Source organism: Mercenaria mercenaria, chromosome 4, assembly GCF_021730395.1.
Source record: "Mercenaria mercenaria strain notata chromosome 4, MADL_Memer_1, whole genome shotgun sequence".
NCBI classification, from domain to species: domain Eukaryota; kingdom Metazoa; phylum Mollusca; class Bivalvia; order Venerida; family Veneridae; genus Mercenaria; species Mercenaria mercenaria.
In genome coordinates this window covers 47,863,129-47,877,960 of record NC_069364.1, presented here as the reverse complement: position 1 = coordinate 47,877,960, position 14,832 = coordinate 47,863,129, and the positions used below count along the sequence as shown (strand labels likewise).

Below are 14,832 nucleotides of genomic sequence, written 5' to 3'. Positions count from 1 at the left end.
AAGCCATCGGTATCAAATCAAAACGTCCATTTTCGAAACACACGCATGTTGGTCAAAACATCCCCATGTGGTTAAGAATTTGGTCACCACCCCCTCCCCCTACACACACCAAATCCCCCCCCCCCACCCCCGCCACCACCACCACAATAAAACAAATTAAGGCGAATATAGTTATTGCACCTTGAAAGCTTGAAAGAGTAATAATTGCTACAATTATTAAAATAAATATCTTTTTCTTGATTCTTACAATGCCCATGTTTTATGGTTGTTGGAAAGTTTAATATGCAATGGAACGCATTAGTACCAACAAAAAGGTACCAGCAACATAGACTACCAACAACACGGCTAGAAGTTTGCTGCTGAACCATTTAGCTCTTGTGACGGAATGCTTCTACAACATAAAGGCCCACATGGAAACAAAACCGATTGATCAAGCCACGGTACATTGTATTATCTCCTCACAAAAACTACTAGAAACCTGTTTAGAACATTCCTGATAAGACAGCATAAAAGGCAGTTTCGCGGACACTTTTAAGTCTTCAGTTTCATCAAGGACTTAAATCTTTAAAATAATAGTTCTTTTAGATACGTAACTCGAAATTCTGAGATATGTAACTGAAAAAAGAGTGATTAGGTCTTAATTTCGAGATTCGTAAGTCGAAATTACGAGATAACCACTTTAAATTTCGATTTAGTTTCTTATCTTTTACTGCAAGATTGAACGCTTGTCTGTCTGTCAAATGTTATTTCTCCTAAACACACGAGCTTTGAAGTCATTTCATCGACTCCTCGATACTAAAAATGCAGTGGATCTACTTTCACATCCATATTATGGCACCCAACTGGAAGTGACTTGAAAATAAGTTTCAAGTTTCAAGTTTATTTACTTAGTCATGGCATATTACATAAATGAGACTATGACAGCATAATACAAATAAAACATCAATGTGGAATGCATATGGTTGCTACTCATAGCATATAATTGGTATAAGTATTAACTATTACAACAGCTACAGATAGTTACGTTTACTTCAATGACTAGAAAGGTTGCAAGATGTGACATTTGTCAGTAAGTAACAACGTAGGATATACATATGGATACTACATACAATGCACAATCTGCATGACTAGAAAAAATACTATATACTATACCATACATCAATGTACAGTGTATGGCCTACCCTAGCCTCTAGAGCTGCTCCAGATTTCAAACTGTATCCGGGACATATACCTACGTTTTCGTGTGTAGTAGAGGCCCGAAAGCCTCTAATTAAAATATGGTCAAAATAGTGAACTAGAATTTTCTAAGTTCGACCAACACCAGTTCATCTTTTAAGACCTCTCTTCAAAATTTAGCGCTACCCAGGTGTCAGATCTTGGTATCAAAGGGTAGCCAGGATGTTCATATATATATTCTTGTCATATAGGCTTAACTGGAATAAAAAACCTCAAAGAGCAGACACTGTCCGGTCATCTTATATCACCCTCTAGGACTATATCGTGTGTAATACTCAGGTTTCCAGAATCTATACATCTACGTATATTGTGGATGTCGAAATTTCGACTCAGTAATTTGAAATGTCTAGTTACGCAAGTCGAAATATTGAGTAAAATGTCTTGAAATTTCGTGTTTGTAATCAGAAATTTCGTGTTAATGTCTCGAAATTTCGAATTTATATATCACACACCTCTTGTACTAATACTTTTTCGTAGAAAGACGTGCTATTGATAACGCAAAAAGACAAATGAGGCAGGAGTTGTTCTCCGCGATCATTTGTGCAGGTACACTGATTATTTCTCAAAATCATTATTAAAGGGATCGACATGCCACCAGATGAACAATAACGTTTATATATATTTTTTTTAAAGCAGTTAGATATCGAATATAATAAACCAGTATTGTTTACGTAGATACATTGATGTGTATCATTAAAATTCAGCTAAATCGTTTTATTTACATAAAATTTCAATAGCATGACTAGCTCTTTTGAGAGTTTTCTTCATATTTTATTGACTATTAACAAAAGATATTTTTATTGATAAAAGTTCCTAAAATGCACAGAAATACTTTATATTGCCTTTTTATTGCAATAGCATTTTCTAAATCTAGAAGCGTGCAGCTTTAATATATACACAGTTTTCCCAAAATATATTTTCTTACTGCGCTTTGTGTTACTAAAAATCAAATGTTACTGAATATGTGCCATTTAGGTTAAAATTCTTTTTTTGCGTGCACGCATATTTCAAAATATACGTGCACGTTTAAAAGTTTAAGTGCACACGTAAATGTATATGTGTATGCATATAATTTTATACGCACTCGTGTATGCACAGGTGTTTGGAGCTCTGTAAATGAAATATATATGCAGGTTAGATCTCTTGAAGCATAGTATATTATGTGGTGGGATATGGTAATGCATATATTTATTGATAGAGCTTCAAGCGCCTGTGGTGTATGTATGTAGGCGCACGTACATATGGATGTGCACGCGTTTATATCAATTCAGTGAACTTGCACACTTGTAAAATTATATGTGGACGTATATATTTGCCCGTTCCACGTGAAATTTTTTAGGTGCGTAAGTTAGTGCACGTTCAAATATGAGGGCACCTGCAATGGTATGCGTACACGTATACGTTCATACATGCACGCATAACTGGACGGTCACTTATATATATGTATGCACTTATATGTATCGATCAAAATGATACCATTTTAAAGAGAAATATAAATACGATCTCTAGCCCTGGTTTCGTCCTTAATTAATTATTTACCCTCTCAATAAATGCCTAAAGAAAACTGTTATTTGATAGTTTTCAAATTTGATAAAACGGAGATATCAACTCGTATAAAGGTACAATAGTACTAAACAGGTAATCAAACAGCACTTCGTGGCTAGTCGGATAATGGCGGAAAGAAAAAAATCCTCAGTTGTTTTCCTAGTTAAAGTGGCATTTTATTTCTTTGTGAACATGTACTTGACATTTTTGTAGCATTTTCAAGGAGATCTTTGCATATATAAAAGGAAATGTCTATGGACACGACGGTCGTGCCGATTATTTTTCTTATTCGCACGACGGTCGTGCCGATAAGTATCTTTACCCGCACGATGGGTGCTTCTTTAGTGTTTCTATTTTTTTGCGTGAGGTATATCCTAGTTAAAAGGCTATTAGCATCATGTTCGTTGTTTAAGATATTATATCAATATACATGAATTGGATATTAAAAAAAACATCATAACAAATGATAATATTACATACTTTTTTTAAAGTTAAATTTTGATTTATTTTAAATTCTTCAACTACAGAAGAGAAAATCTAAAGAATGCACAGAAAACTAATGGTCCGAGAGCTCACGGACTTTTATTGCAACAATTGAGGCCAAAACAAGTTTATACATTTTTGGAAACAATATTTCATATCCTGCATGAAAACCCATTTCTTAAGTGTCAAAGCCGTGCCTATCTATATTTTGTTCACTTATGTTTGTGATAGGGGAGGTAAAACTCACTTGTAAAAATATTAGGGGGTAGGGTAAAGTTTATGCCTACTAGTTTTTTCACTGATTAATTACAGTAACTAACTGATTGTCAGTAAATGTATATATGTTCAACAATGACAGCAATAAGAAATTCATCAAAAAGGACTGAAGGGCAAACTGGATATTCAAGGTCAAAGGTCAGATTTATGTAAAAATCACAAAAAATGGCATATTTGAAATTCATTTTTATTCTTAATAAATAGTTTGTAATCACAAGTCACTCATCTTTATTTATGTAATGTGTGTATATCAGCCAAAATTAGAAATGCAAATTTTATTGCAAAAAGTCAAGGTCAACCCTGATAATTGAAGGTCAAAGTTCATTTTAATGCAAAAATGTGAAAATTATTACCTTAACTTTTTCTAATCTGTTTAATATGTTTTCACATTGATAGTCACTGAAGTTAATTCGTTTTAATGTTTGTATATCAGGCAAAGTCAGCAGTGCAAATGTAACCCTAAAAATGCCAAGGGTAAAGCTAATATCAAGGGTCAAAGGTCAAATTTGTGTAAAAAATCGAATGAATAGCTTCCTGTTTGAAAAAACAACAGATATGTATTAATCATTATAAGTAATTGCTCGTGATTTATTTTAATGTATATATGTCTCACAATGTCAGTAATAAAGATATCGTCTAAAATCAGACAAGTTCAAATGTAATATTAAGGGTCAAAGGTCATTTTCAAGTAAAAGAATGAAAAAATAGCTCTTTAACTGTTCTCTTTTTTAAAAATATCTTGTCGATATTAGTCAATGATATCAGTTCATTTTAATGTATAAATGTTAGGCCATGTCTGGTATGCACATATAATTTCAAAACATTCAAGCTCAATCATAATATGAAAGGTCAAAGGTCAAAAAGTGAGTAAAATGTTGCAATAATATCACCTATTTGTAATATATTTTTATTGTTTAAAAGTATTTGTTTTGTCATTTCAGTAACTGATCGTTGTTAATTGTACAGTATATATGTCAGACGATGTCATAGATGAGACAATAAGTCAAGGTCAAACCAAACTTGGTATTAAGGGCAGGGGTCATTTTGTGTGTAAAAGATCAAATTGTAGCATACTTACTCATTACTTTGTTAAAAAATAGCTTGTTGTTATTATTCACTGTTAGAAATTTATTTTAATGTATACATGTCAAGCAAGGTCGGCAATATAGGTTTTATCCTAATAAGTCAAAGCCAGCCCTTTTTATCCAAGGTCAAAGGTCAAATTTGTGTGAAATTCGCAAAAATAGCATTTTTGCAATGATTTTTCTTTATTGTTTTAGGGTATTTTTGTCAACACTAGTAACTGATCATTATTCATTTTCAAGTATATATAACAGGTGATATCATTCTTCCTTAATTATAAAAAATCAGTCATTGTCAAACCTGACATTAAAGGTCAAAGGAGAGGGTCTTCAAGAAACTTGCCATTATGAAAAAATGGCTTGAACAAGATGGAGAGCAAATGAAAAAATTCTACGGCAAGTCTACACATGCACCGTTCGGCCCGTAGCAGAGTACGCATACACATCATGGGTAACTGCTTCCAAAACCAGTACAGATAAACTGGACGAGGTTCAAAAATTCAGGCCTGAAGATAATTCTCGGAGCAATGAAAACAACTCCAATAAAAGAAATGAAAAAGACATCCAACTTTGAGCCATTAGAGACAAGACGAGAGTACAAAGCTCTTGTGCAGGCAGAGAAGTCAAAGAGACTTTCTTCACACCCACTCCATTCAAAACTCGAGAGCAGAACTAAAAACATACTGAAACGACAGAATCTCTACGATATCGTCAAAGAACTGCAGAAATGAAAAACAGCAGCACTGGACACAGAGACAGAGCCGCTTGTGCCCGATGAATGGGTTCCTAGACAATGTGCTCCAAAGATCAGATTGGAGGTGCCAGGAGTAGAAGAAAAGGGAGAACAACATCAGGCCCACCAACAATCTTTTACGCTAGAAATGATCAATGTCCGCTATCCAGCACACTCTTGGATCCAAGCTTATACCGATGGATCAGCGGAAAAAGCAGTTCAGAATGCTGGAAGTGGTGCCTACATAAAATTTTCTCTCACTCTCTCATCCAGTCGGCAAGAGATTCTCAGTTAGAGCCGAGACGCAAGCCCCCACTTCGGCCACACCCCAACTGTATCAGCGAGGAGAAGATGGACAAAATATTGTTGTCCTGACAGACTCCAAGTGAGCTCTTCAGACTCTCTCAGCAGGTCCATCAGACATCTTAACGAGACAGCTGCTGGAAATGTGGGCATAGCCGGAGATGAAGCTGCGGACAAACTTGCAAAGGAAGCAACCAGGGAAATACAGTTCCAAACCTCCAACTTCATACAGAGAATCTCAGATTCTGCAGAAGAACAGATTTTCGTCAGAATGGAAGAACATAAATGATGGAGGCTACCTGCCAAATCATGACAGTCTGCACAAGCTAATCAGGCACAGCCAAACAACTATCCTCCGTCAGCGCACTTGACACTGTGGCCTGAGAAAACATATGAAGAAGCGGGGTGTTGCAAAGACACCAAAATGCCAGTGCGGATCAGAGGAACAAGTACCATTCCACATCCTCCAGAGCGGTTTCTATCTGGAAGAAGTACGCCAGGCAGTTTAGCCCATAGACATCCCAAATGAGACCAAGCTGTGGGGAGATGCCGCATCTAGTGGCAAAGCAATGCCTATCTATATTTTGTTCTGGAAATTTGATGTAGGCACCACTTGCAGCATTATGAACTGCTTTTTCCACTGCTCCATCGGTATATGCTTGGATACAAGAGTGTGCTGATAGCGGTCATTGATCATTTCTAGCGTAAAAGATTCTTGGTGGGCCTGATGTTGTTTTCCCTTTTCTTCTACTCCTGGTACCTCCAATCTGATCTTTGGAACACATTGTCTAGGAACCCATTCATCGGGTACAAGCCTCTGTGTCTAGTGCTGCTGCCTTGCCTTTCCTTTCTGCGGTTTTTGGACGATATCGTTGAGACTCTGTCGTTTCAGTCTGTTCTTAGTTCTGCTCTCGAGTTTTGAGTGGAGTGGGCATGATGGTAGTCTCTTTGCTTTCTCTGCCAGCACAAGGGCTTTGTACTCTCGTCTTATCTCTAATGGCTCAAGGTTGGCTGTCTTTTCCATTTTTTCTATTTGAGTTGTTTTCATTGCTTTGAGAATTATCCTCAGGCCTGAATTTTGAACCTTGTCCAGTTTATCTGTACTGGTTTTGGAAAAAGTTTCTCACGAGGTGGATGCGTACTATGCTACGTAGGATCTATTCATTTGCTCCCCAACTTGTTAAAGCCCTTTTTTCATAATGGCGAGTTTCTTGAAGACCCTCTCCTTTGACCTTTAGTGTCAGGTTTGACCTTGCCTAATTTTTCATAATCAAGGAAGAATGATATCATCTGTTATATATACTTTAAAGTGAATAATGATCAGTTACTAGTGTTGACAAAAATACCTAAACCAATGAAGAAAAATCATTGCAAAATGCTGTTTTTTTGCGAATTTTCACACAAATTTGACCTTTGACCTTGGATAAAAAGGGCTGGCTTTGACTTATTAGGATAAAATCTACATTGCTGACCTTGGTTGACATGTATACATTAAAACAAATTGTTAAAGTTAATTATAACAACAAGCTATTTTTGAAAAAAGTAATGAGTAAGTATGCTACATTTTGATCTTTTACACAAAAATGACCCCTTATCTTTAATACCAGGTTTGACCTTGACATATTTTCTCTTCCATGACATTGTCTGACATATATACAGTAAAATGAACAACGATCAGTTACTGAAATGACAAAACAAATACTTTTAAACAATAAAAATATATTACAAATAGGTGATATTATTGCAACATTTTACTCACTTTTTGACCTTTGACCTTACATATTATGATTGAACTTGAATGTTTTGAAATTATATGTGCATACCAGACATGGCCTAACATTTATACATTAAAATGAACTGATACCATTGACTAATATCGACAAGATATTGTTTACAAAGAGAAAAGTTAAATAGCTATTTTTTCATTCTTTTACTTGAAAATGACCTTTGACCCTTAATATTAGATTTGAACTTGTCTGATTTTAGACGATATCTTTATTGCTGACATTATGAGACATATATTCATTAAAATAAATCACGAGCAATTACTTATAATGATTAATAAATATCTGTTATTTTTCAAACGGGAAGCTATTCAATCGATTTTTTCACACAAATTTGACCTTTGACCCTTGATATTAGCTTTACCCTTGGCATTTTTAGGGTTACATTTGCACTGCTGACTTTGCCTGACATACAAACATCAAAACGAATTAACTTCAGTGACTAATAATGTGAAAACATATTAAACAGATTAGAAAAAGTTAAGGTAATAATTTTCACATTTTTTGCATTAAAATGAACTTTGACCTTCAATTATCAGGGTTGACCTTGACTTTTTGCAATAAAATTTGCATTTCTAATTTTGGCTGATATACACACATTACATAAATAAAGATGAGTGACTTATGATAACAAACTATTTTTTAAGAATAAAAATTAACTTCAAATATGCCAATTTTTGTGATTTTTACATAAATCTGACCTTTGACCTTGAATATCCAGTTTGCCCTTCAGTCCTTTTTGATGAATTTCTTATTGCTGTCATTGTTGGACATATATACATTTACTGACAATCAAATAGTTACTGTAATTAATCAGTGAAAAAACTGGTAGACATAAACTTTACCCTACCCCCTAATATTTCACAAGTGAGTTTTACCTCCCCTATCACAAACATAAGTGAACAAAATATAGATAGGCACGGCTTTGACACTTAAGAAATGGGTTTTCATGCAGGATATGAAATATTGTTTCCAAAAATGTATAAACTTCTTTTGGCCTCAAGTGTTGCAATAAAAGTCCGTGAGCTTCGGACCATAATATCTACATACCTTAATTAGTTCATTATTATATCTTATATTTGTGTTTATAACTTTTTACATTATGTTTTTAATTCAATAAATCAGACATAAGTTATGCAACATGATAATTGGAAGCATCGTAACCGCACGTTGTCAGGAGTTATTAACTTGACAAAAGATTCATGCTAGAACTTGTCAAAAAATCGGTATTATGGAGATCTGATAAGCAAAGAAAAACGTCAGAAAAACTTTGCTAACTTTGACAAATGTACACAGCATGTTTAGTCGTATTGATAATAAAATAATCAGTATGATCGCCGTGCGAATAATGAAAGTAAACGGCACAACGGTCGTGCGGATAAAGAAAATTATCAGCACGACCGTTGTGCGGATAGCCTCGGCCTAGTCTGTTACACTGATCTGTCTAGCAATACACTTAATATGTAGTATAAACGCGTGGAAGAGTCTAAGCCTCGGCCTTTATAGAAATGTAAACACACTTTATATTACACACGTTCTTATCAACACTTTAACTGTAAGTTTGAAACATCCATTTAGTGTTGACAGGTCAGAACATATAGCAAATTTATTTACTACTGTATACCCTGTAAGGAAATAGATTTATTTTCCACAAGCCACTAATTTTAAAACCTGTTTGCAGATTTAATATCATGTCACCTGACTAAGAAGTATTAAAATTCCAATGTCACGTGACAAGCGAAGTCAATAAATACTGCAATTGTTGATTGAACAGGATCAAAAATCTTCTTAAGGTAAGTTATGGTAAACATTTGTTCCTAAGCAATTTGATTTTGATTTGTTGGATTTTAAGTCACACAGGCACAGTTTATGTTAGGTCATATAGCGACATTATACGGCTTTTGGTGGGATTATGTCAGTCACGGGCAGGCACAATGGTACCCATTTGAAACTTGTGTGCATAACTTGTGTTTAAATTATGTTGCATGGATTATTTTATGTCAGATCAAAAGAAAAATGGGTTAGAAATATTTTAAAGTGAAAGATGATCAAAATAAAAATGGATTGGAAATAGTAAAAGGTGAGTACATTGCATTTCATTTGATGAAACTATAGTGTGACAGACTTCTGGCACGATTTCTGGTTAGGTTTCAATACGGGATTCGATTCAGACAGCATGTAAACATCTCTGAGCTGAAATTATCTAGCTAGTACACACCTTGAAGTGTAAATTAATGACCGTAACCACTCAGCTGTGGAAATCAAATAACTATCACGTATACAGGGTACAAGGCAGGTATTGATTTTTTTTTATAAAGCTAATGTTTATACATGAGATTATTGGAAACATTTGAGTGAAATATAATTGGAATTTTCAATTTTTATTTAAAGCACTGCACTATAAAATCGATAGAATCTACATAAAACAGGACATAAATAGATTTTTTGTTTTGACTTACTTGTAAGATCAAAATTACATTCACTCGCGGACACCATATCTTGCATTTTCGCGGGTTGCAATTAGTTTGGCTGTTCCTTTGTACTTTTCAACATAATTTGCTCAGATGTTTGGTCTGAAATGGCTTAAAATGCAGCACTTTCAACATTTTCCGGGGAGTATCTACTCCTAAACGAATGCTGTAATTCATCATGCTTGGATCTTGACACGGGGTTGGGAGATAAACTTTATGTAACTTTATAATAATAAAAAAGGTTCAGTTTTATCTTGGGTACGGCACTGAGCATGGTTAATACTGGTTTATAAAAATAGTTGCAATGTTCCCGAGTACTAATTTGTCACACATCTACAGCCATGATCCTGTTGCTATGGATAACTATGGTATATAAAATGGCAGATACTAAGAAGGTAAGAGTCTAGAAAATGTTAAATGAAAATTAACATAGATATTTTATTTTTCAGTTGTGACATGGATGTTCCTGGCAAAACGGCGCATAAATCATTTGCGTCATCAATGAAATCCTTGGGCTCTAGCGAAGATTATGAAATTTATTGTCAGCCTTGTGATCGCAATGGACCAAGACTTCCTGCCTATGGCTTTTGTACAGACTGCAAGGAACACCTTTGTGAGTCTTGTTTTAAACATCACAAGCGGCATACCCTTTCAATGCATCATAATCTGTTAGATAAAAACAACATGCCTCAAACAATGCAACTATCTTCTGCACCTGTTCATACAAGACAGCTTGACAATCTTACAACACCTTGTCAAAAGCACACAAAGGAAGTGATCAAGTTCTTCTGCCATGACCATAAGGCACTTCTATGCAATGCATGTGTTACCCTTGAACACACAGGGACCACATGTAAAGTGAACTACATACCAGACATTGCTGGTCAGATCATTGATAGCAAAGAGTACAAAGACATCCTTAAAGACATTGATACCATAACTGACCAATGTAACAAAATGTCGGAAGATTTGAAGAAACTTACAGCAAAATCTAACAGTTCTTTGGCAGATGTGTTGATAAGTATTAAGAAGTTTCGGAAAGAAATTAACCAAAGGCTTGATGTACTGGAAAGACAAGTAGAAAACGCAGCGAAAGCCATCCAACTAGAGAATGACAAGAATTTTAAGTCAGTAGCAACAACATGTGATGATGTAACAAAATCTCTGAAGATATCAGCTGACTCAATCAAACATCTCAATACATCAAAGCAAGCAGACAGATTGTTCATGGAGCTGAAATTAGCTGAGCAAATGATCAAGGATTATGAGAAATCTGTACAGCAGGCATCTACATATGATGTTAAGGAATATAACTTTAATTCAAACAACACAATATCAACCTTTCTTAAAACACAGAAGTCTCTTGGTTCATTAGCACAGACAACAATTGAAACTAAAATCTGTGTATCAACACCAAAAGATAAGAATATGTGTAGGATAACAGGAATGACTCTCCTTCCTAAAAATCATCTTATCATTGTAGATAGCAGTAACAAAGCCATAAAAATTATGGATACACACAGTCACTTTATTACTGATCAGTTACAACTAGATTTTTCTCCTCTTGATGTCACTGCAGTTACCAGTACTGAACTTGCTGTCACACTGCCTTGGATAGAAAAAATTCAGTTTGTATCAGCTATCTCGAACAATCTCGCAAAAAAACAAACGCTGAATACAGATGGAAAATGCTCGGGTATCAGCTATTACCAAGGGAAACTTGTTGTGTCATTTGAGGATCTTTCAAAACTCCAAATTCTTAATACCAATGGCACTGTTCTAAAAACTGTGCAAGCAAATTTTCTTTCAAACATCTTTGGGACAACTATTTTCAGAAAACCTTGCTATGTCAAATGTAGCCAGAATGGTATCTACATATCTGACTCGGAACTGAAAAGAGTTGTAAGATTAAACTGGGAGTGTGAGATGATTGGTAATTATGGTGGTATGTCTATGCCTAACGGTATAAGTGTATCAGATGATGGAAGTGTCTTTGTATGTGACAGTGTGAGATATGTTATAGAGAAGATATCAGGTGACTTCTCTACAGGAAAGGTTGTGCTGAAGAGTCTGAAGGATCCACATGCTGTTTGTTGGTGTGCTGAAACAAGTACACTGTATGTAAGCTGCGATAGTTGGAATGATCAAACCAGCAACTTTATTCGTCGTTTCTCCATTCATAGTTTTAAGTAGTCTTAATTAAAACAGACATTTTTCATATCTTAATTTACATAAACTGTAATAAGAGCAGTGCCAAACAATGCATACGGGACCCGTTAGGGAGTAGAATGTTTTGTCAGGACAAGAAAAGTAATGTTTTATTTCACTCACATATGTTGCAATAAATACAATGACATTATTTTTTCCGCAGAAATAGTCATTACATAAATAAAAACATTAAAAGTCTGTTATGAAAACAATTTGTCTTCATGGTCTCAAATACCTAACGGAGATAACGTTACAATTCCATTCTGATAATCAAAGGAATTCACACATATGACTGTACCCAACACTAAGATCAGGTGAGGTCCAGCCTAATGCTCCCTCCTTTCATTAAGTGAATGGCAATGCATCTGCTTGGTAACGCTACAACGAAGCGGAGTTTCTTAGAGGTGTTTCTTTAAAATTAAGTTCTAATAAAGAGTAAAACATAGTCATAGTATAAATGTAGAATATTGTCATAAAAATGAAGGGATTTAACTTTCAATTAAAATGCATTCGCTTATATATTTATATAAATGTTCGGAAGACACACATTTTGCACAAATTCATTTTTAGCTCGACAATACGAACTATATAGAGAGCTATCCTACTCATCCTGGCGCCGGCGTCGGCGTCTTTCTGCGTCCCCACCTTGGTTAAAGATGTTTTACACTCTCTCTTTTTTCTCCTTATCTCTGTAATTACTTGATGGATTTGCTTTAGTTAAAGATGTTTTTACACTCTCTGTTTTTTCTCCTTATCTCTCTAATTACTTGATGGATTTGCTTTGGTTAAAGATGTTTTTACACTCTCTCTTTTTTATCTCCTTATCTCTTTAATTACTTGATGGATTTGCTTTAAACTTAAAATAGTTATTCCTCATCATCATCCGCATCATATAGCACAAGAGCCATAACTCTCACACCAATATATCATTAATTATCCCTCCTTTTTACTTAGAATTTCAGGTTAAAGTTTTGATGCACTTTCACTCTGTCTCAGTTATTCCTAAATGGAGTTGATTCAAACTGAAAGAAGTTGTTCCACATAATCTCTAACATTAAATGACACAAGGCCCATAACTCTGGTACCAATATTTAATGAATGATTCCCATTTTTACTTAGAATTTTATGTAAAAGTTTTGATACACTTTCACTCTATCTCAGTTATTACTAAATGGATTTGATTCAAACTTGAAATAGTTGTTCCATCATATCACCGGCATCATATGACACAGCGTGCATAATTCTGGCACCAATTTTTCATGAATTATGCCCCCTTGTACTTGGAATTTAAGGTTAATTTTGATGCATTTTCACTATATCTCAATTATTACGAAATGAATTTGATTTAAACTTGAAGCAGTTGTTCCACATCATCACCCACATCATATGACACAAGGTGCATAACTGTTGCACCAATGTTTTATGAATTATACCCCCTTTTTGCTTAGAATTATACGTATATAGTGTTTTGATACACTTTATCTTTAGCTTACCTAATATTTTTGACACAGACTCAAGCTATTGTGAAATATCTTCATCCACCAGTGGAGTCATTAAACACTCCAGTGACAGATCTAGTTTTCTCAGATGTGTCCAGTTTACTATCCAGCATCGAAATAGTCGAGCGCGCTGTCTCCTGTGACAGCTATTGTTCCTTGCGTTCTTGCGACAATCTCCATAGAAATTAGAATTTTATAAAGAAATTATGGCTATTGTCTGTGCCTGTGTGCATCTCAGTATTTGCATCCAGTGCCATAAATGGGAAGAGGCAAGGCCAGACACACAAGAATTCAAAATATTCAGTCAAAAGTTACATATCAAGCTCTGTCATGTTTTGTTCTTAATTCACAAGATCCAAATCGAAAAGGTATGTATTTCAAGTAGTACATGCAGGTATTATGTCTATGCATCAGGTAAAACCTAGTAACTTTGACAAGCCTCTAGCAGTCAAACATAATTGTCAAAACTCTTTTCCTCAGAGAAAAGACATTTCACACACAGGACAGAAGCCGTAGCCATAAATCTAGTCTATTATAGCACGGACTCTATGTCCAGTTCAAAACTCTACAGTCCAATAATTTACAAGAGCAAGAAGACAGCAACACTCGACTATTCAACAGCTCCGCAATTGAAAGAATAAACAAGACAAAAAGCTCACCTGAGTAATACACCATAACCATGTAAACATGTTTGACCAAGTGACCCAGGTTTTGTCACCACATGACACAGTTTCAGAATCTTCCGAGTGTTCAAGATGATTAACATTCTGACCATAGTCTCATTGGAGGAAAAATGTGACAAGATTTTTTCGATTTGGCCTAGAGACCTAGTTTTTGACCTAACCTGACCCAATTTGTAACCCGTCTGAGATTTCTTGGAGACAAATATTTGAGAGTCTTTCAAAACTCCAAATTCTCAATACCGATTCGTACTAAAACTGTGCAAGCAAATTTTCTTTCAAACATCATTGGGACAGCTATTTTCAGAAAACCTCGCTTTGTCAAATGTAGCCAAAATGGTATCTACATATCTGACTGTGATATGCAAAGTGCTGTAAGATCAAACTGAGATTTGGAGATGATTGGCAGTATGGCTATGCCTTGTGGTATATGTCTGACAGGTGATGTGTGTGTGACAGTGTGAGATGTATTATAAAGAAGATATCAGGTGATTGTTCTACAGGAAAGGTTGTATTGGAGGGTCTTACGTGT

At 35.0% G+C, this 14,832-nt stretch overlaps 1 protein-coding gene across 2 annotated transcripts; it reads left to right on the top strand.

Moving 5' to 3' along the window:
• The first annotated feature begins 8,950 nt into the window (after nucleotides 1–8,950).
• On the top strand, nucleotides 8,951–12,333 carry LOC128556349 (uncharacterized). Of its 2 annotated transcripts, none has more exons than XM_053541087.1 (2): nucleotides 8,951–9,235; nucleotides 10,363–12,333. In XM_053541087.1, exon 2 carries the CDS (start codon nucleotides 10,370–10,372, stop codon nucleotides 12,104–12,106), a length of 1,737 nt encoding a protein of 578 aa, XP_053397062.1. In that variant the 5' UTR covers nucleotides 8,951–9,235; nucleotides 10,363–10,369; the 3' UTR covers nucleotides 12,107–12,333. The 2 variants fall into 2 exon arrangements, with proteins under 2 accessions (XP_053397062.1, XP_053397063.1); XM_053541088.1 differs by lacking the exon at nucleotides 8,951–9,235 and adding an exon at nucleotides 9,249–9,522.
• The last annotated feature ends 2,499 nt before the right edge of the window (nucleotides 12,334–14,832 follow it).

Excerpts from the sequence above, each read along its gene's own strand:
- LOC128556349 (XM_053541087.1), top strand. The coding sequence starts at position 10,370 with ATGGATGTTCCTGGCAAAACGGCGCATAAATCATTTGCGTCATCAATG.